The sequence below is a fragment of the Nakaseomyces bracarensis genome (genome assembly GCF_045282275.1).
Source record: "Nakaseomyces bracarensis strain CBM3 chromosome Unknown Scaff12_0, whole genome shotgun sequence".
Lineage (NCBI taxonomy): Eukaryota > Fungi > Ascomycota > Saccharomycetes > Saccharomycetales > Saccharomycetaceae > Nakaseomyces > Nakaseomyces bracarensis.
This window is the reverse complement of record NW_027263958.1, coordinates 763227-782746: the sequence shown is the minus strand read 5'-3', so window position 1 is coordinate 782746 and position 19520 is coordinate 763227. Positions and strand designations below refer to the sequence as shown.

Here is a 19520-nt window from a genome sequence, read left to right as displayed (position 1 = left end):
GTATACAGTTTATTTAGGAAATAAGTTATAGTATCAAGTTCAAACTTTTTAGAAAAGGTGGAATATTTTATATATGTAAAATAGAAATGTCTTAAAATTTCCTCTTATTTCTAAACTTACCACCTTTCTTACCGATCTTACCAGATTTTCCAAGTGGACGAGATTTTGGTAGGTTTCTATCTATTTCGTCATCATCATCCATATCATCACCACCCTTCTTCTTAAATTTTAGTTTATTTCTTTGACCTCTGACAGGACCGGACTTGACTGCCTCTAGATAAGCATTGATACCACTGGTTACAGATTGTAGCGGATCATCATCATTGGTACTTGCTTGCTTACCACTTTGCTTAACGACCAACTTACCTTCATCATCGAAAGAAAATGCATCATCACTTATCAAGTGCTTCTTGGAACCATCCTTCTTTAGGGACTTAGGTTTAGTGGAGGAAACGTGAGCAAGAATTTCAGAGTCCAACAAATCAAGTGGGTTGTCATTTGATTCGACAATAAATTGTTTTCTATGGGCGTTCTTCCTGTTGTTGGTAGGTTCCTCTTCAGCAGCACTATCTTCAGCATCTGAACCGTAAATGGCTTCATCGAATGCATTCATAAAGTTAGAACTCTTAGAAGATGTTGGCACAGTATTAGCATCTGGAACATCTTTACGTTGCGATCTATTACGAATCTTTCTAATATTGGTTAATAGTCTACGGTCATTTTCTGGGAAATGTTCTTCGATATAGTCGTAACCAAATCTCCTAATCAAACGTTCGATAATGTGTTTTACCTTAGATTTGAAGTGACCGGCATGTTCATTAGACCAACGTAGTAGCTTAGGAAGAAGTTCTGGAATTTTTGGTCTCATCATTTCCTCAGGTAATCCAAGTACACAAACCTTAGCAAATCCAATTGCACTTTTAACAATTTCTCTTGAGTTAGAAGTTAAGTACAATTCAATTGTGTCATAAATTTCTGTTAGAGTGTGGGTATCGATATCATCTTTGAACTCATACACCAAAAATGCATATGCAGTAATGGTAGCGCTAACCATATGTTGGGATTCACCAATTAGACCAGCAGAAATTATTCTGAAAAATTCTGATATAGAAGATTGTTGTTCAGGAGTATCAGCACCATAACCATCAATTTCTGAAAGTTTTATTAGACCACCTGGAAGGGCCATCTTTCTAGCCATTGTTAGAAGGGTATCAAATGCAGATTCTCTGGATTTTTCATTTACATCCTTTGTAGATAGGATAACTTCAGGAACAATTTTGACGATGAAGTGAAGGTCAGTTAGAGGAAGTAAGTCTATAATTGTTTTTATGGCAGCTAATCTAGCTGACTTAGAGGCTGTTTGAACAGTATTAGAGTTGTCCAAAATAATAGTTTCAATATCATTAATGTATTTCAAAACGGCATTAGAGCCTGTTTCTAATTCAGTTAACTTCGTAATGATTCTATATGCTCTCTTTTGGATTAATGTATTCTTAGAGTTAATTGTGATGCCGAAAATTGAAAATAGAGCAGTATAAGAGGATTCAGGAAGGTATTTGGTCATACAGACAATAAAGTCAAGTAGTGTTGCAGTGACTTGGGGTTTACTCTTTTCTTGCTTATTGTTTTCTTTCTCAATAGCATCTTTTAGCAATGAACAAACATTATTAAAGGTTTTTTCTAGATCATCTTTCTTGGTAATTTTTAAGTAAGCCTCTATAGTTTCCATAATATAACCTCTAGAGTTTGGAGCAGTCTCAGTGTAAACATTGAATAGCACAGCTAAGATATTAGACGATTTTGAGGCCAAGTAGTCAACATTCTGTTTAGATTCCTCAATCGAAAAATGTTGCTGTAGAAGAATGTCGTCTGACAGAGCACCATTAGCATATAGTGAGTTGCTTTCAACAAGCATCCTTAGAGCGTGACAGAGAGTTGTTCTGAGGTTAATATTACTGTATAACAATGAGGAAATTTCTGAAGCAAACTCATCATTGAAAGATTCTTGAAGATCCATTGGAAGCTCACAAAAATGTGGAAGGGTGGACCATAATTGGTCTACAATAGTCTGAAAAACACGCAATTGTACTGACTCTTGGGGTAGCATGTCAAATTTAGATTCAAAAAATTTAATTAGAGGTGCCAATTCTTGTGAAAATACAGAAAGTTTAGAATTCTTTGTATAATCTCTGATGATAGGTATTAGCCAGGCTCTACCGGGTTCATCATCAGAAGGATTTTCTAGGTTTAGGGGCATCAAACTCAAAACAACATCTGGGCCCATGCTCGAAATGGCAGCTCCAATAACATTTTCGGCTTCATTTCTAATCTCAAGGTAATTCTCTTCATTAACTCTCCATTTGTCAACAAGCTGCAAGGCACTGATAAAATATGGGTTCGATCTGTATCTTAATTTATTGAATAATGCTGCCAATATATTAAGAGTTTCCTTTGCGCAATGAATGAACTTAATAGATAGGAAATCAACCATAATTAGAGCAAGTTCCTTAATTACCTTAGCAACTGCCTGATCATGCTCAGAAGAAACCGCAGGTGGGTATAATAATTGATCGTCCTTAATACTATCTGAGATCAAAGCCATCAAACAGTTTGATGCACTCAGGTAAATTTCTGGTGTTTCGCTTGCCATATAAAAGGACATTAATCTAAAAACTTCTGGGATTTTTTGGAAACATTTTAATGGTTGGTGCATGGCGTATGTAGACATAGCCTTAACCACGACAGCAATCCAAGATCCAGTCAAATGGGTATCGTTGTTGGATGGCTTCAAAGAGAATATAATATCTAAAACCTTCAAGAACTTATTTTCAGCCAATCCTGATGTAATAGTGGATTCAGCCATGGATTTGAATAGGTTTTCGAAACATTCAAATGCAGTAGAGACAAGGTATTGTTCAGAACTCTTAGTAACCTCCAATAGGGAGTCACAAAGCGGTTCGATCTTATTTGAAGGCCATTGTCCAGTCATTATAACAGCATTTATTAATCTCAAAGCTCTGATAATTCTCGAGGAAAATTCTTCCATTGTACCTTTTACCTTCAATTTTTTGTTTGAGGTATTTGATAGTTCTTGTAGAATGCTAATTAAAGATGATAGAGAATAGTCAACAATAGTACCTGCAGCTACATGTTGAGGTGTTGGTGCTGGTGGTGGATTGCTCAAAATGTTTGAAACAGAATCTAAAGCTCTCTTTCTGACCTTGGGTCTTGGATCGGTACTTAATTCCAACAAACCTTGAAGACCTCTTCTTGGAGTAATGCTCAAATCGTAAGTATTATTCCATGCTTGTGCATCTTGTGCAATCAATAGTGCTTCAAGACATCCGATGGCAGATTTAATCAATGGAGCTTCAGCCTTTTCATCGGTAATACAGGGAGCGATCTTTGTCAGGATGTCAGCAAATTGTTTCCTCAGCAAAGTTTTTGGGCAATAATGAAAGATAATATCTAGAATATACGTAGTAGATGTAGTCAATTTCAAGTCCTTGATCATATGTGTCTCTTTATCCATTCCTTGGTCAAGAAGCGTCATCAAAGTAAGCAAATATTGCACGATGTTCTTGGACATCTCCTGTGTAGTATCTATGTTTTCCTCCACCGCACTTAGAATAATGGCAATATGTTTCTGATTATCCAATTTGGACTGAATCTGAGATCTGATCTTGGACAATCTGTCCTCTAGCTCCAGCCAGTGAGCTACTTGATCTGGATCCATGTTTTCTGTTTATTTGGGATAATACGCTTATCTATTGTAATCCTGTAACAAATAGAACTATACAGTTAAAATGTAAATAAAGAGTAATTTTAAATAAAATAATAGCTACTTTTATTAAAACATGGAAAGATGTTCCGCAAAGTCTAATCACAATAATTCAAGAGCCTGTACTGTATAAAGCTCATCGCGATGAGCATGCTCATCGCAAAATTTTAATTTTTTTTTTTTCAATTTTTTGAATACAATTGAAAATTTTCCAGTCCGGGTAATGATGTGGTTATTCTGGTTAATATATATCATTGCATACTAAATATGTGATATACCGTTCATAGCGACTATAACCATGTTGTGGTCCTTGTAGCCTAATTTTTCTATATTTTCTAACTGTGAGTGATTGATTTGTTGTATTAGCAATGACTTCATGAGGAAGTTCAAGAGTTGGTCTAAAGTATTGAAGATAAGTCAGGAAACCAAGATTACATATTTTTTGTTTTAGAAATAGTAGTTTCAAATTTGAAATTATCTGTGGTTCTTTTTTTTATTTACTCTAACGTGCTGTGCTTGATATTTTAGAAGTAACTTGAGATAAGGATAGAGAGTTGAAAGAAAGAATACAATATAGAAGAAACTACAATGGCTTGTGGATTAGTACGTATAAGGTTAGCTAGATTTGGTAGAGTGAACTCTCCGGTGTACAATATTGTGGTTGCAAGATCTCATAAAGCTAGAGATGCAAAGCCTATTGAGGTTCTCGGTACATATAACCCTGTTCCTAGGCCTCTGAAACGAAATGAGGTGAAGAAAGGCGTATTCCCTACTAAAGAAGTAGCATTAGACTTTGATAGAGCCAAGTACTGGATAGGTGTTGGTGCGCAACCTAGTGATACAGTTATACGGTTATTTCAAAAAGCTGGGATATTAGGTCCAGAATGGGGCTCTAAGAAAAATACCATATTTGAGAATCCAGTGGTACAACCAAAGAGAGAACTAAATGAGTAAGTACTTATCATACTTGTACTTTCTACTGATAATATCCATAATGCACAAAAATTGAAAAAAAATAAAGGTTATGCGGTACTTAAAAATAGACCTGCATTATAACCGAAGATACAACAGTTATATAGCCTACTACCGAACTGCTTTTTGGCTAATACCCCAATAGTACTAACAGGTTTACTTAATCTGCTTCCCCTTCATCCGATATATATATGTATTTTATTTTTTTGAACCATGTAAATAAATTATCTTTCTTTTTAATCTAATAAAATAAGATAATCAAATGCAATTGACTACTGATGACGTGGGCTGAGGGTGCATTATCTATCTTCCACTTGTCAATTATTGCTCTGAAATCATACACTAATTAGGCAATTAAATTATATTACATTATCGGGGTAGTTATTGCTATTCTACTAAGAAATTCTTAAAAAAAGAAAAGCTTACTAAAAAATAGGAATTTCGTTATCACCGTTTGTTTTTTTTTTATTCATTAGTATATTGCTTGTCAGTAGCTTAAGTAATTCCCAATTGGGAACTGTATTCAGACCTCGGAACCTTACGGACACACAATTGCTGCCATACCATCGGTATTAAGTAAACGTTAGTACGTTATGTATTTCTAATTGAAGTAAAAAAGGGCTATAATTAAAAAAAAAAAAAAAAAAAAAGAAGATAAAATAAAATAAAAATAAAATAATTAGATGTAGTATAATGTGAGTTGAAGCCTCAATTATTTTATTTTTAGCAACTCATACCGTATCTCACGTGGCACCCTTTTAATTTATATTCTTGATTAAGTAAAAATTTTCTCTATATATATGTATTATTAAATATAATAATGAATTTAAAATTTTCAGACCTCTCTTTAATTTATTTAATAGCCCGTTCTGTATTGATATTTATTGACTTATCAAATAAAATGTGATCGTTAATATAAATTTATCGTACTTACACTATTTTTATTTCTATTTGAAATATAACTACAAAAAAAGGGAAGGACAGTTTATAAAATGTTTAAAAAAAATGATATTATAGTTTAAGGGAAAATACAAAATTGTTGATGGGATTACAAAATTAAGCGTTACATCTGGCTATAGTAGACAGCTTTTTTGGAATTGATTTGGTCGTGATAAGAGGTTATATTGGTACCCAGTCGTTATGATAAGAGTTACAAATTTTGGGATTCTCTGAGCAATTAAGGACATAATATATTAATAGGTGGAGGTCGTTAAAATGGTTATGGTTTGTTTTATTTCACTTCCATAGCAAAGTAATGGTACTTTGAATTTTTTATTTGTTCCTCTTTCGTATCCATATTTTTTATTCTATTTGTTATTGTATTTTTTATATTTTCGTTGGTTGATCAACAGAAATAGTAGGGTTGACTTATGTTGCAGTAATACTAGCTTCAATTCGGTTTGTAATCAACTTCAGATTGGCAAGAACTTAGGTTAAGCTTCAAAAGCATAAAAATGACATGAAGGAAAAGTGAAATAAAGGTAAAAGGCAAAATAAAATAGAAAGCTCTTACTGGGAAGGACGATTCAAATTATAATTTGTTGTAATTTTAGCCATTCACGCATAATTCACTTCAAAGTTGTGCTAATGGTTGATTGATCAATAAAAAAAACAAAAAATAACAAATAGGAATACAAAAACAGATAAGATATGAGATGGAAATAAAGGATCAATAAAATTGAACAACAAATGCAGAAACAAGTCAGGTGAGAAGTGGTGAGTTTGATTTGTAAGAAAAAAATTAATATTGTCTTCTTACCTTTTCATTTTCAGGCAGTCCATTCGCCTTTTGAAAATATCTGGGATCATGAGTGTAGAGTCTTCAGGAATATTGAGGGAGGAAGGAAGAGGAGACAGAGTACTACTACGTTGTCTGGTTATCACACTAGGGTTAGGGAAGTTTAAGTTCATAGTATCATTACCTGCGGTAGGAGTACCGACGAAATTGTTCGGACTGACATTATTATTGTTCATATTCAAGTCGTTTGAGTTCATATTGTTACCGTTGTTGGAAGCCTGGCTCAGTTGGGCAAAGTTGTAATTAAAATAGTCTACTCCGTATCCATCATTTCCAGGTTGAAACACAGTGTTATTACTGTTCATCATTTCAAACATAGGGGCAGCAGGTGGCAGAGATACCAGAGAGGCATTTCTTGACAAGTATCCGTCTTTTCTTACCTCTTGTAGGAGTCTCTGTCTAACTAGAGTCAAAAGCCAGTTGTTTCTTTCAAATCCAATGTCAATAGCTCTCTCTGTAGCGGTATCAATAGCCAGCTTTGCCACCCTATTTAAGATAGCGGATGGAGGATTCATGGTGTCGAATGGCGTCACAGTAGGATCCATAGAGATAACTTGGTAAGCTTCCATTAATAATGATATAAACTGTTGAGAAAACTGCCCTCCACCATTGCTTGAACCGGACCCATTTAATGGGGTGTTAGATAAGGCCTGCTTCCTCAAAGAATACCCGGTGTTCATAGGGAAATCTGACACAGAACTAGCAAGCGAAGAGTTACTGTTCTGTCTAGTCCTATTAGCATTGAGGTAAGGAGGAAGGTGTTGAGTTATAGTTTGCTTCCCAAGCCCTTTAAACCCAAGCGTCCCATTCACATTGTTGTTCGTGATAATACCATTAACTGGAGTCATAACCATCGGAGTATGTAAATCCCGCATATCGTCATATTCGCAATGTACAGGCTGAGGCTGTTCTATATTTGTCATTGTTTGTTTTTTTTTGTTAGTTTGCCGTATATTTTAGTTAGTTTTTATTTCCTTTGTTAGAATAAAACCCCTATTTTATCCTGTTTGCTTTTAAAGTTATATTCTTGAGTTTTTTTTTGTTTTGTTTTCTTATTTACCGTTTACTTTTTATATTAAAAAAGAACTTAGTACTTCTGAAAGGCTCCTTTTTTTTTTTTTTTTGCAAGTATTTATTTTATTTATTATTATTAAATAGTTATTTCCCCCAAAAAATCTTATATACAGGGTTTAATATACGGCAATTGAACTATATTCTTCCTTTTTTTATTTTTCCCGTCTTCTACGTTTTGTTGTAAAAAATATTTGTTCCGGTTTTCGCGTCCTACACCACTTTATAGGTTTTGAGTTGTTCCGTTGATAGTTTTATTAGTTTTTTTTATGGTGGGGGTGGGAACAAGTAAGCTCTTCTTGTGCTTGTTCTGTGCTCTTCCCTGGGTCCCCCCCGTAGGCAATTGGATGCACCTTCGACAATCCTCGGGATTTATATTTCCCGAATAGGAAATTCGAAGTGGACGGGACATTAAGATCTACGTATGTGGAAGAAAGAAAGAAAGGGGAGGATGAAGGGATTGTACTGGGTTTTCTTAACAGGAACACGTTTAATACAGGAAAACAATTGGGTGAGAAAAGGGATTAGGAAAGTCCTCGAGGGGGAGATACCTGATAGGGAAATTTAAATTATGAGAGGTGGGACAAAACTAAAATTAAAGATTAAAGATTAAAGTTCTGTGTAGAACACAGTCATATACGCTAGGTTTTAAGACAATAGAAATAGTAAAATAAATGGGCGTGGTATTATTAATGACCAAATAGACCCACCTAGAAAATAATAAATAAATGCAGCCATTTATTTAGACATGGCAGTGATTGACTTGTTTCAGATTTCATATGATTCTTTGAGGTATTTAAAAATTACTCCGTTTCCTTTGTTGCGGAATAATGAAATACAATTTTTTTTTTAAGGAACCGAGAATTTTGTGTCAAACAAAAAGAAAAAAAAACAAATACAAGCGTTTTTGTTAAATTTTTTTTTTGGCTTTCTAGCAAAGCCAGAATATAAAATTTAAAAACTAAAACTAAAAAATTTAAAAAAAAAAAAAACCAAAATTGGTAAATGTGGGTTAAAAAGAAAACAGCAAAAGGTAAAAAACTTTCTTAGGAGTACTCAATTCTGTTATTAAAAAAAAAAAAAGAAAATGAACCCATAAAATTAGCCCTTGGTATTAAACATAAAGAGTTAGAACATAAATTGGATTTTCTATTTTAGTTGTAATTATTATAATTGGATTATAATAATGTAATATTGCCTTAACCCCCCCTTGTAAAAGAAAAAAAATAATAATAATTAAATTACTTTTGTATAGACTTAGTTTATCGATAGATACTGTATGGACAATCTTGCTATCAGTTCTAATACCAGTTTGTAATAAATTGTTATGATATTTTCCACCAATTTCATATAAAGCTTCTTTGCAAGTATACAACAATTAACAAGACTCCGTGGCCAAGCTGGTTAAGGCGTGCGACTGTTAATCGCAAGATCGTGAGTTCAATCCTCACCGGGGTCGTTCAATTTTTTTTTTCCGTTGTCTCTCGCTTCTTTTTCTCCTATTTTGAAGATCGAGCTTTCTGGTCTTATTTTTTTTTTTTATCGGCCGGGCGCCCTAATATCGAATCGGTTTGCTACAGTTGTATATTGGAGACTCGAGATCCATCGAGAACAGAAAAAATAAAAAGTGAAGAACAGGTTTCTTCGGAAAAACTCTGGTATAAAAAAGTAGAGAATCAATTAAAATAAATGCGTAGAAGCAATTAAATAAAAGCGTAGAATCGTTGTTGTTCCGGTTTATTGCGGTACGGCTTGTTCTTTGCTATTTATCCGAGAAACCGGGAATTTGGTAATATTTTATTGAACACAGACAAACTCTATCTTGGCTAATCTAATTATGAACTGAGCTATAATATATAATTATAGTTAACCCAAAAAAGATAAATAAACTAGGAATAATTAATATAACTAAAAAAGTACAAAAGATAGCATTAAATAAGTACAATGAAAGAACAGATAAAAGTTATAGCGGAGCACTTAAAGAAATATCCGGATGGTAAAGTTATTTTCATGGTAGGTGCTGGTATATCTACATCCAGTGGTATACCAGACTTCAGATCCCCTAAGACAGGGCTCTACCACAACTTGTCTAAGCTAAACCTACCGTACGCAGAAGCTGTATTCGATATCGACTACTACCAGAAGAATCCACAGCCCTTTTATATGCTAGCCAATGAATTATACCCTGGTAACTTCAAACCTTCTAAGTTCCATTACATGATGCGGCTGTTTCAGGATAAAGATAGGTTACATCGCATATATACCCAGAATATCGACACGTTAGAGAGGGAGGCAGGTATTAACCCTGATCAAATAGTTGAAGCCCATGGAAGTTTTGCCATGAATCACTGCCTAGAGTGTGACAAAGAATATCCATTAGAATATTTTAAAGAAAACTTGAGGAAGTTCTCTCAGTATATTAGTGATCCAAAGAATGATCCGAAAAAGTTTGACTATGTTAAGTGTGAAGATTGTGAGGGTCTGATAAAACCTAAGATTGTATTCTTTGGGGAGAACTTACCGTTAGAGTACTTCGATTCCTGGGATAGCGACCAAGAGTGGCTGTTAAGTGATAAGAAGAACCTTGTTATCGTGGCGGGCACATCTTTAACTGTTTTTCCCTTTGCTTCATTGCCAGAAGAGATCCCAAAAAATGTTAGAAGAGTGTTGTGTAACTTGGAAGTCGTCGGTGACTTTAGGAATTCTCCAAGAGATCTGGATATTAGGTGTCAGGAACTGACCGATGATTTTGCAGATAAATTAGCAACTGAGCTAGGATGGCATAAGGAACTCATGGAACTAATAGATAGTGATAAGATACATGAAGAACATGATGTTGAAGAGATAATTTCAGAAATTCAAGAGCTAACAATCAGCCCTGACCGTAAAGCTGAATCACAGGAAAACCATAAACATATTACTGATACTGAAAAACTTAAAGCTACCCCTTCAGTAGAAGAATCTACGCGAATACAAGATAAAGAGAACACTTATGAAGAACAACATTCTAGAGATAGTGAGAAAGAAGTGAAAACGATAGCTACTGATTACAAGAGTTGATTATATATATGATAGTTGCTCTTTGTTATTATTACATCATTTTTTATATCAGACAGTTACATGATGATTATTTTCAGTTAGTTTTGTTGCACTAGATAATTGTTATTTTACTTATCGCATTTACAACTAAATAAATTTATACTTCCATAATTATTTTAGAACGTCCGATAAAATCATGTGACCTATGTAGGTTCGCATTTGTACTGCTTCTTCATATTCATAATCAGCATTCTGGTCATTACTTAGATAAAGGGTGTTCATACAAACATAGATACCACAGTCATAACCATTTGGTTGCTGTGGACATTGTAAATGAACTAATTCAAAATCCTCGCCTAATTCCTTTTGACTTTCCTCTATGACGTAATTTTTTAAATCAGTCAAGATAGCAAAACTCATAGCATTTGGGCCATTGGATAATGAATCAGTGAAAATTATCCTCTTGTTTTTTATGTCAATAAGTCCCAAGGCCCAGTGTGATTGATTCAGGTTAACCGGGACAAAAATTTTATCTAGCTTTGAAATTTGTTTCTTCTTTCGTTTCATCCATCTTCTGACGCCCTGGTATCCTCTTTCAGATAGTGTTGTGTAAAAAAAAGAGTTGAATGCAACCGTACTGTCTTGTCTCTTTTCAATGGTTTTCATAAAAAATTCAATTATAGTATCATTTAACCATCTGGTCTTCCCTAGGGTTTTAAAATCTCTTACATGTATTTCTAAATTGTCTCTATTCATTAATAGGCCATTATCGTTTCGCCTCAATACTTTTTGTACTTCATTAACTGCATCTCCAGAAAGTTTCGGCACCAGAGTTTTCTTCTGATCTTTTTGTCTGGCCTCTGTTTGTATCCTTCTTCTTTCCTCTTGAAGTTTCTTGTAGTTCTTGTGCTCTTCTTCAAATAGTATTTTGGATCTGTCAAACTTAAGTTTTTGTCTCTCAAAGTCTTTCTTTTTCTTTTCCAGTGGATCTATTTTTTTGACACCTAGAATAGATAGATCATTCTCAGCACTAGATGGAAAATTATCTCGAAGCACAGAGCTAATTCTTTGTGAAAGGTTCCATATTGAATCCTTTAGATGTTTGTCATTCCTCCTATCTTCTTCCAATAACTCTAGTTGTCTTTCTCTCTCTGCCCTTACCGTCTCAGGCATCTCATATTCACCATTATATATTTTTCTGAGGTATTCCAGCTCCTTTACAGTTTCAGGTTCCGTTAACCCCATAAATCCTTGGTTATTAGGTATGTGTCTTTTCTTCAAAGATCTTTGAAAGGATGTACCATAATGTGTAGCACTCCTGGTATCCTTGTTATTATCGTCAGTTGGTCGTGTAGTCTTCCATTCATTCCAACCAAATGGATGCTTGGAAAAAGTAAGTGGTTTCTGAAGAACACGCTTCGGTCCCAAATCTGAAAAGCTTATATCGGAACTATCAGTTCTCCTTGACTTATTAGAATAGCTAAATTCGTTCCTATTATTACTTATAGCTCTCTTTTTTGTTCGGTTATCAGCTAAGTGTGGTATATCTATGTCCTCTAATGAGTCTTTTGTACTACCTTCTAACCTCTCATTTTTACCCTCTCTGGCAATGGGTGATATTATATTACTTATCCATCGTATGATCTTCGCAGCTCTTCCTGCATTTCTACCCTGAGTTTGGGTTCCCATTGATTGCTTCGAAATACTTCTTATTCCTTTAGTAATTCCAGCTGTCTTCTTCAAGTTTCTCCTCTTGCCAAACACTGTATAACTGTCGTTCATCAATCGATTAGTTGAAATTTGCGAGTACACTGGGGTGTATGATCTCTTACAGTCAGTAGAACCCAATGTCATCAGATGCAACTCTAAATATTTTTATCACTCTTTAGGGGATATTGATTGTTAATAAATATTCTTTTTAATATTCATGAAATGGAAATATTGATAACTACCCGAACAACTTATCCCATAGTTTTATATTTTATTTAGACCAGCCCTCCCAAATTCCAACCTTTCATTTTTTTTCTTGGGTCATCGCCCAATTTTAAAGGGCCCTCATAAAAAAATATTATTCGACCTCCTAAATATGAAAATTGTAAATATAAAATAATAATTATAATAATAATAATAATTGTAACAACAACAACAACAACAACAACAACAATAACGTCTTAATTTATGTATGTATCTTTTTATTATTCTATATATTAATACTTAGATATTGTAGCAAAGAGGGAAAAAAATCTAAAAAAAACCTTAGCTAAAATGTGATCTTTCTTAGTGTTAAAAAAAAACAAACGTTAATGATATCTTCATGCATAATAACTTCTCCACAGTACACCTTCCAAATCCTCAAGCTCTTCTGATGTAAAAGAGAGCCTGTCAAAGTGCCAAGTATCAGCTCGTACTTTCTTGAATTCGTTGATGGTGTTTTTGGCAGCCATACCTGAAATGCCACTTGTTCTAGCCCAGGATGAGATAGTGCTCAATTGCTTAGGTATCCATTGAGGAAGAGGGAAGACATAAGGAAATGCAGAGATAACAGAACCCAACCCGAGAATATGACCATGAGTAATTGGATCATTTTTTGAAAGTTCTTTTTTCTTTTCCCATGAATATGCTCCAAGACCATCCTCAAACTTCTTGATCAACGTGTCAAGATCTTCTTGCCTTAGATTATGAACAATATCAGACATTACGGCACTAGCTTTAATTCTGACTTCGACAAAATCAGCATCATATAGATTACTTGTAACAAAATGCAAAATCTTATCTCTCTCGTCTCTGGTTAATTGCAATAACTGGTTAGAGAAAAAATGCTGGACAAAAGATAGCTGAATCTGTAACAAGTACGATGATTCTTGCTGTTTTTTTTGGCATACCAGGTCAACTATACCCTCCAAATTCTCCTTTCTAAAAGGCATATAAGCCAGACCGATATATAATTTCCTGAGCTCTAATCCTGATAGTTTACTCAGTTCTTTTTGTCTGATCATTGAAACAAGGAATGGGAGAACTAATTCTACAATATAGGGTATTAATAGCACTCTATTAGGCCCTCTAGCCATCTCCCTAATCCAGTAATACAGTGTCGAGGCAATATAATAATATTTCGTCTTTAATAATTGTTGAACGGATAGTGAATCATCTAGTTTTTCAAATTCTACATTAAGTTCATTGAATTGTCTTCTGATGAATTTATCTAAATCTTCTGATATTAATTTTAATGGTACCCCTAAGCCGAGTGATTTGTCATTATTTGTTTCAATTAGAGATTCAGGAGAATCATAAGAAGGCGAGCTTTTATTTTGGACAAGAGTAGCAAAAAGTTTCGCAATAGATTCCCTGACATGTTCATATGGATGATCAAACACCAACTTTGAGAACTCAGCATCAGTATTAGGTGTCCTATATTCAAGTCCAACAAGAATACTCCTGTACATTTGTATTTTGAAAACTTGTTCTGTGGCAGCATCAGACTTAGAATTTAAACTTTCAGTAAATTTACTAAATATTTCATATACTGGAGGGCATCTTCTAATATCGACCACTGTTGGTAGCCACCAAGTAAGAGTACTCCAAATCTCAAAAGCATCGTGATTTAATTCAGAGCCTAGCTTTTGTGATAAGAATTTCTCAATAAAGATATCCCTCTTGGATATCATCTTATCACTCATGTATTTCGTACCTGTAACTAAACTGGCAACGATTTCAACTGCCATAATCATTGCAGGTTTATCATTTGTATTGTAAATACGTTCACATAAGTCAAATATATCTTGGATATCCATGAAACAATATCTCTTCTCTATGAGGAGCAACACAAAAGAGAAAAACGAAACATTACCACTGCTAAAAACTCCACGATTTTCATTGTCGTGTACTAAATGTGTACAGACATCATTTACCCATTCTTTTGTAATCAACTCCCCGATATTCTTTAGCATTTCCACTTCAGAAGTATCAAGGGCAATGTTGATCATTCCTGGCCTCACAATCTTCATAGGTCTTCCCCAACACAACCAACCTACATAAGATCGAGAATCAATAAAATAATTCGGATTTTTAAAATTATTGCATTCCCTAAAGAATTCACTTCCATCACCAAGTTCGTTCGTAGAAATAGTTTTAATATACTCAGGGTCAAATGTACTTTGGTAGGCTTTAGAGATATCATGTTTATAATCAGACATGGACAAAACTTTGTTGGCTACTCCTAAAATGGATTTGATTACCAGATGAATCATTTGAGGGTGTTTAGTCTCGGTTTGTTCTAGAATTATACTGATGAACTTACCATCCGGTTGTATTTCAAGACTAGATTGTAATTTTGTAATATATTGTACAACAAACATCGGAATCTTCCAACCAATATCATCATGTTTCTTCAGATACGCGATAAATTTATCTTGTAGACTTACCAACAGATCAATATAGGAAGTTCTCTTCTTATCTTTAGCAAGCCTGATTGCTTGTGTTTGAAGTTCCACTAAAGCTTCCGGAGGAGTTATTGGTTCATATGCATTCTTATCAATGATACATACACTTGAAGGAATCTTAACGCCCTTACCAATTGACAACAAGAACTGTTCCGCGTATACAGCAATTTCAAATTCATTGATTTTGCAGCATTCAATTAACAAAAATAATATGCGCTCAAGGTTTTTATAGTCTGTCATTAATTTTCTGTATATCTTCTTAACTAATAATAGCTTCAGAATTACATCAATCTTCATTTTATCATTTTCTTCTAGAGCTTTACCTAGAGCATCCAGAACAACATTTATAACTGTTCCATATGAACCTATCAACTGTTTCATACAATAGACCAAGGTAGTTTGTGCGGAAGTAAATATATCTGGGTATATTGAGATTGATAAATTAATAATGTCTCGCAATAAAAGGTTTTCTAATTGAGAAGGAATCCTTGTAGTTGAGTGTAATAACACTCGACTTTGATGAAAGTATTCAGATTTAACGGCAAGACATGTCCTGGTAAAGGGTTCGTCAAGATGTGCTAGAGATTGGATATTTTCTAAGAAGTCGAGATCCAAGTAAGCGCTAGGCTCTTCATTAAAGATCACCTCTCTTCCAACATCTGCAAACCAGACTTTCATTCCATGAAGTAAAATTTGAAACATGTTTGTATTATTTTCAAAATTTTTAGTTAAGAATAGGTAAAGTTTATGGAAAAATTTTCCAATCTCAGACCTCACAGAATGAATATGCAAGTATTGAGGGTGATTAAACCTTTCCTCTTGAGTATTGCCAAAATAGTAATTACTCCTGTAGATATCAATTTCTCTAAACCCACTATCCGACGATGGTATCTGAGATTTACCATCAAAGGACAATCCAGGAGTACTTGGCCCGGATGGTCTCTCCGAATTTGTGTGATCCTCTAATATTAGATCTGATTCTTCATCCTTGTATTCAATTTTCTCAATGTTTTCAGTCTCGAATTTTACTGACCGAGAATCTTGTGGCTCGGCACTGATTTCTTTAGTTTGTTCCTTTGAATCTTCTTGTTGGTTTTGGAACAATGTAAGTTTTTCATCAAAATAGTTCCAACCAAAATTATTTAGTGAATGTCTGTTAAAATCGGGGTCAAAAAGCAAGCTGGAACCTGATAGGGCATGCGTAATTACTAACACGTATTTTTGAATTTTATCACTATAAAGCGTATCAGTTAATGGTGTTTCTTGCAACTTATCAACAGCTGCCACACAATATTTGACCATTTCCTTGACAAAGGAAATTGCCAAATCAATTTCCGCCTTCGAAGGTATGTGCCATTTAAAATTTAGGTTTTCAGTTTCATATTTCCTTTCATCAAACTGTAGCCCACCCCACATCTCCTCTACTTGAAATTTACTATCTTGGGGAAACAATCTAGTATCAACAAGCTCAGTGGTAGTCAATGAATATAAAGTATTATGAAGTAGAATTGAAGTGATAACATCAAGAGGTGGATTCGTGATTTCTTCAAAAATAAAATAAAAAAATTCAAGAAGCTCATCACTGTACTCCAAAATTGTGCTTCTTGCTTGCCTCAATACATCATTCAAGGTACTTAAGTACAGTACCAACTTAACATCTCTGTGCTGAATCTCTGTTACACTTCTAATAGAACCAGCTCCTCTCTCAACTTGTAACCTGACATTATTCATCAAAGCTAAAATAAAAGACTTGCTCCTAGTACTTTCTCTTTTGACAATTGCAGCCAAAGGTATTGTGATAATTTCGTAGTTAGGATTCTTCTCTTTAAATGAATCATTATCCCAAAATGTACGTATCATTAAGTCAGCATAGTATGAAAATATTTTATCATCCATAGATTCTTGCATGACCATTGTGGTTTGATTTAATTTGGTCACGAGTCCATCCTCAAGGTCAACATCAACTAGCTGATATATCTTATCCACATATATCTTTAGTACGCTCTCAAATATAGTAGTAGAAGCTTTGAAGGCTTTGTCTAGGAATTCTTCATCATAAATAAACGTCTCACCGTTAGTAGAAGTTCTCAAATGGTAGTAATGTTGTTCAATAAATGGTAAAGTATGCGATTCGAATGCCAAAAACTCGTCTTGTGACTCATACGATTTCAATGGTATATATGAGATAATCGAAACTATTCCGTTAACAATATTGCTTGTCAATTGGACATCGTTCATATCAATTTTTGCAACTAGAGTGAGCAAGATGTTAGTAATATGAGTACGGTAAATTTTATCTAGAGTCATGAAGCGCACAACTCTTGTAAACTGCTTTAATGAGGCAATAATTCTATGTCTCGAATTTACAAACTCACCACCAAATGAGTCATATAGATCAACCAGCACACTTTCAAATATTTTGTTACTATTAGGAGGTTTAACATCTAATAAATATGCCAGAGATGATATGTACGAGTTAGTGATATCAGAATTTTTATTTTGTGATCCGATCTTTATCAACTTTAAGAAAATATCAACCATTTGTTCATGGCAAGCTGCTGTTAACATAAATTCAGAAATTTGAGATTTCTCAATCAGCTTTTTCTCTTTGTAAACTCTGCCATGGTACATTTTAATAAAACCGTGAATGAATTTCGATATCGGCTTAGTCCAAAAACCGCTATTAGAAGGGTGTATGAAAGTTTCAATAGATTTAGCTAACTTCTTCAAATGTGACAAGTAATTTTCTGGTGCATTACCGTTTAGCATATAAACAAAAGGGCGGACAGTTCTAGAGTAAGAATGAATCTGACCATCACTTCTTAAATGTCCTTGCAGTCTATTAAACATAAACGCCGCCTGATCGCTGGTTAAAATTCCAAATTCATTAAAACTAATTTCATTTGTCAAATCCTTATCATTTTTCATGAGTACAGTATGCACATTTTCAGCTACATTACCTACTAAGTCATACATATGTGTATCAATAGCAACATTTGCACTTACAGAACTCCACATGCTGAAGAAAAATGAAAAATATTCTATTATATTCGATCCCTTATTGTATTGATAAGGAACAAACGAAGTTACTATCGGAAGAATAGTCGACATCGTTGAAGGAGCCAAACTGGATAACAATTGTGCCATAATCTTAGATAGTAAATCTAGCTTTTCCCGGTCATAAAAAGGTTTTGCTGCATGTGCCAGTCTTAACAGTAATCTGAAAAGAAACAAGTCATCCTTAGAGGTTAGCTCGTATCTGACAAAATCGGAATCTGGGTACGGTAAAAATTCACTTAGGAAATCAAACATGATTTGGTGATCCAGAATCAATCCCTTTTCAATCATCAATTCAGTAAAATTTGTGCCTTCATCATCGTTGTTGACCAATGTCTCGAACATGGAAACATGCAATTGTCTATAGATTTTTTGTCCTTGAACCAAAGATAAATAATAGTAGACTTTGGCAAGCGATTTCCGTAATGTCAAGGGAAAGTCAAAATGCATACAATTTTTTAGTTCATTCGTCCAATAGTTCACATTTATAATATTGCCCGACTTACTTGTAATCTTACCGGTTGCATTAAAATCAGGACCACCAATGTCCACATATTCGTCATCTAGCTGTTCTTCCAAGTCTTCTGTTTCATCAAAATCTCCGATATCGTTGGAGTGGCTATCTGATTCACTGGATGACGGAGAAATCCTGAACAAGTCTGTCTGTAGCACTAAACTATCAACCTCATCTCGAAGTGCAGCCAAATCTTTACTATTAATAGATATAAGTCCTTGAATATCTAACGACGTAATAGACAAATACAAATTGTACACTACATGGCATAAATACCTAGCCTGATCCATATGACTTTCAATAGAGTACGGAAGGGTATCAATAATAGGAAACTTTGGCGCAATTGATCTACTGAAATACTTTGACTTAGGATCATAAATATTTTTCATGTGGACCTTAACATCGGGATCATAATCCAAGTTATAATATTTTAATCTTGTCTCCAATACTGGGTCATCTCTTAGCTTTCCACCTTCAGTACTAGGAACAGAGACTTTTTGTCTCTTCCGCTTACTCTCCTCCGCACTAACACTCAACCTAGAAGATGTCATTGGTAAGTTTACTATCTACGTAAATAATATGAAGCCCAACTAGATATCAATTGGTCTGCTACCTTTTGCTTTCCTGTTTTTCTTATTTCTGTCCCTATCTTCTTGGTTTTTGTTCAAACTCTTGTCCTATCAAATCAATTCCTCAAAACCAATTGTTCAAAAAACAGTTTAAAGTATTCTAGTTAGGTGGACGTTACGATTTTGGAAGAATTCCTTAATTTATATTAGTTCAACTTGAAAGAAATAGCTTTTGCCTCTCTAGAGAAAGCTTCTAACTTAAATATAGCATACACTAATT

At 34.2% G+C, this 19520-nt stretch overlaps 6 protein-coding genes across 6 annotated transcripts; 2 read left to right on the top strand and 4 right to left on the bottom strand.

Annotated features, from left to right (window-relative positions):
* Positions 1–91: 91 nt before the first annotated feature.
* Positions 92–3736, bottom strand: RRP12 (mRNA-binding protein RRP12; the record flags this gene model as incomplete). Its single annotated transcript, XM_071053906.1, has 1 exon — positions 92–3736. The coding sequence occupies one exon, from the start codon at positions 3734–3736 to the stop codon at positions 92–94; it is 3645 nt and encodes a 1214-aa protein (XP_070910318.1).
* Positions 3737–4369: 633 nt separating this feature from the next.
* MRPS16 (mitochondrial 37S ribosomal protein bS16m MRPS16) lies at positions 4370–4735 on the top strand (the record flags this gene model as incomplete). Its single annotated transcript, XM_071053905.1, has 1 exon — positions 4370–4735. One exon carries the CDS (start codon positions 4370–4372, stop codon positions 4733–4735), a length of 366 nt encoding a protein of 121 aa, XP_070910317.1.
* Positions 4736–6508: 1773 nt separating this feature from the next.
* CIP1 (Cip1p) lies at positions 6509–7474 on the bottom strand (the record flags this gene model as incomplete). The annotated part of the gene is made up of 1 exon (XM_071053904.1): positions 6509–7474. One exon carries the CDS (start codon positions 7472–7474, stop codon positions 6509–6511), a length of 966 nt encoding a protein of 321 aa, XP_070910316.1.
* A 2092-nt stretch (positions 7475–9566) lies between these two features.
* HST2 (histone deacetylase HST2) lies at positions 9567–10682 on the top strand (the record flags this gene model as incomplete). Its single annotated transcript, XM_071053903.1, has 1 exon — positions 9567–10682. The coding sequence occupies one exon, from the start codon at positions 9567–9569 to the stop codon at positions 10680–10682; it is 1116 nt and encodes a 371-aa protein (XP_070910315.1).
* Positions 10683–10832: 150 nt separating this feature from the next.
* On the bottom strand, positions 10833–12515 carry ULP1 (SUMO protease ULP1; the record flags this gene model as incomplete). Its single annotated transcript, XM_071053902.1, has 1 exon — positions 10833–12515. One exon carries the CDS (start codon positions 12513–12515, stop codon positions 10833–10835), a length of 1683 nt encoding a protein of 560 aa, XP_070910314.1.
* A 458-nt stretch (positions 12516–12973) lies between these two features.
* Positions 12974–19222, bottom strand: RNJ42_03737 (uncharacterized protein; the record flags this gene model as incomplete). The annotated part of the gene is made up of 1 exon (XM_071053901.1): positions 12974–19222. One exon carries the CDS (start codon positions 19220–19222, stop codon positions 12974–12976), a length of 6249 nt encoding a protein of 2082 aa, XP_070910313.1.
* Positions 19223–19520: the final 298 nt, after the last annotated feature.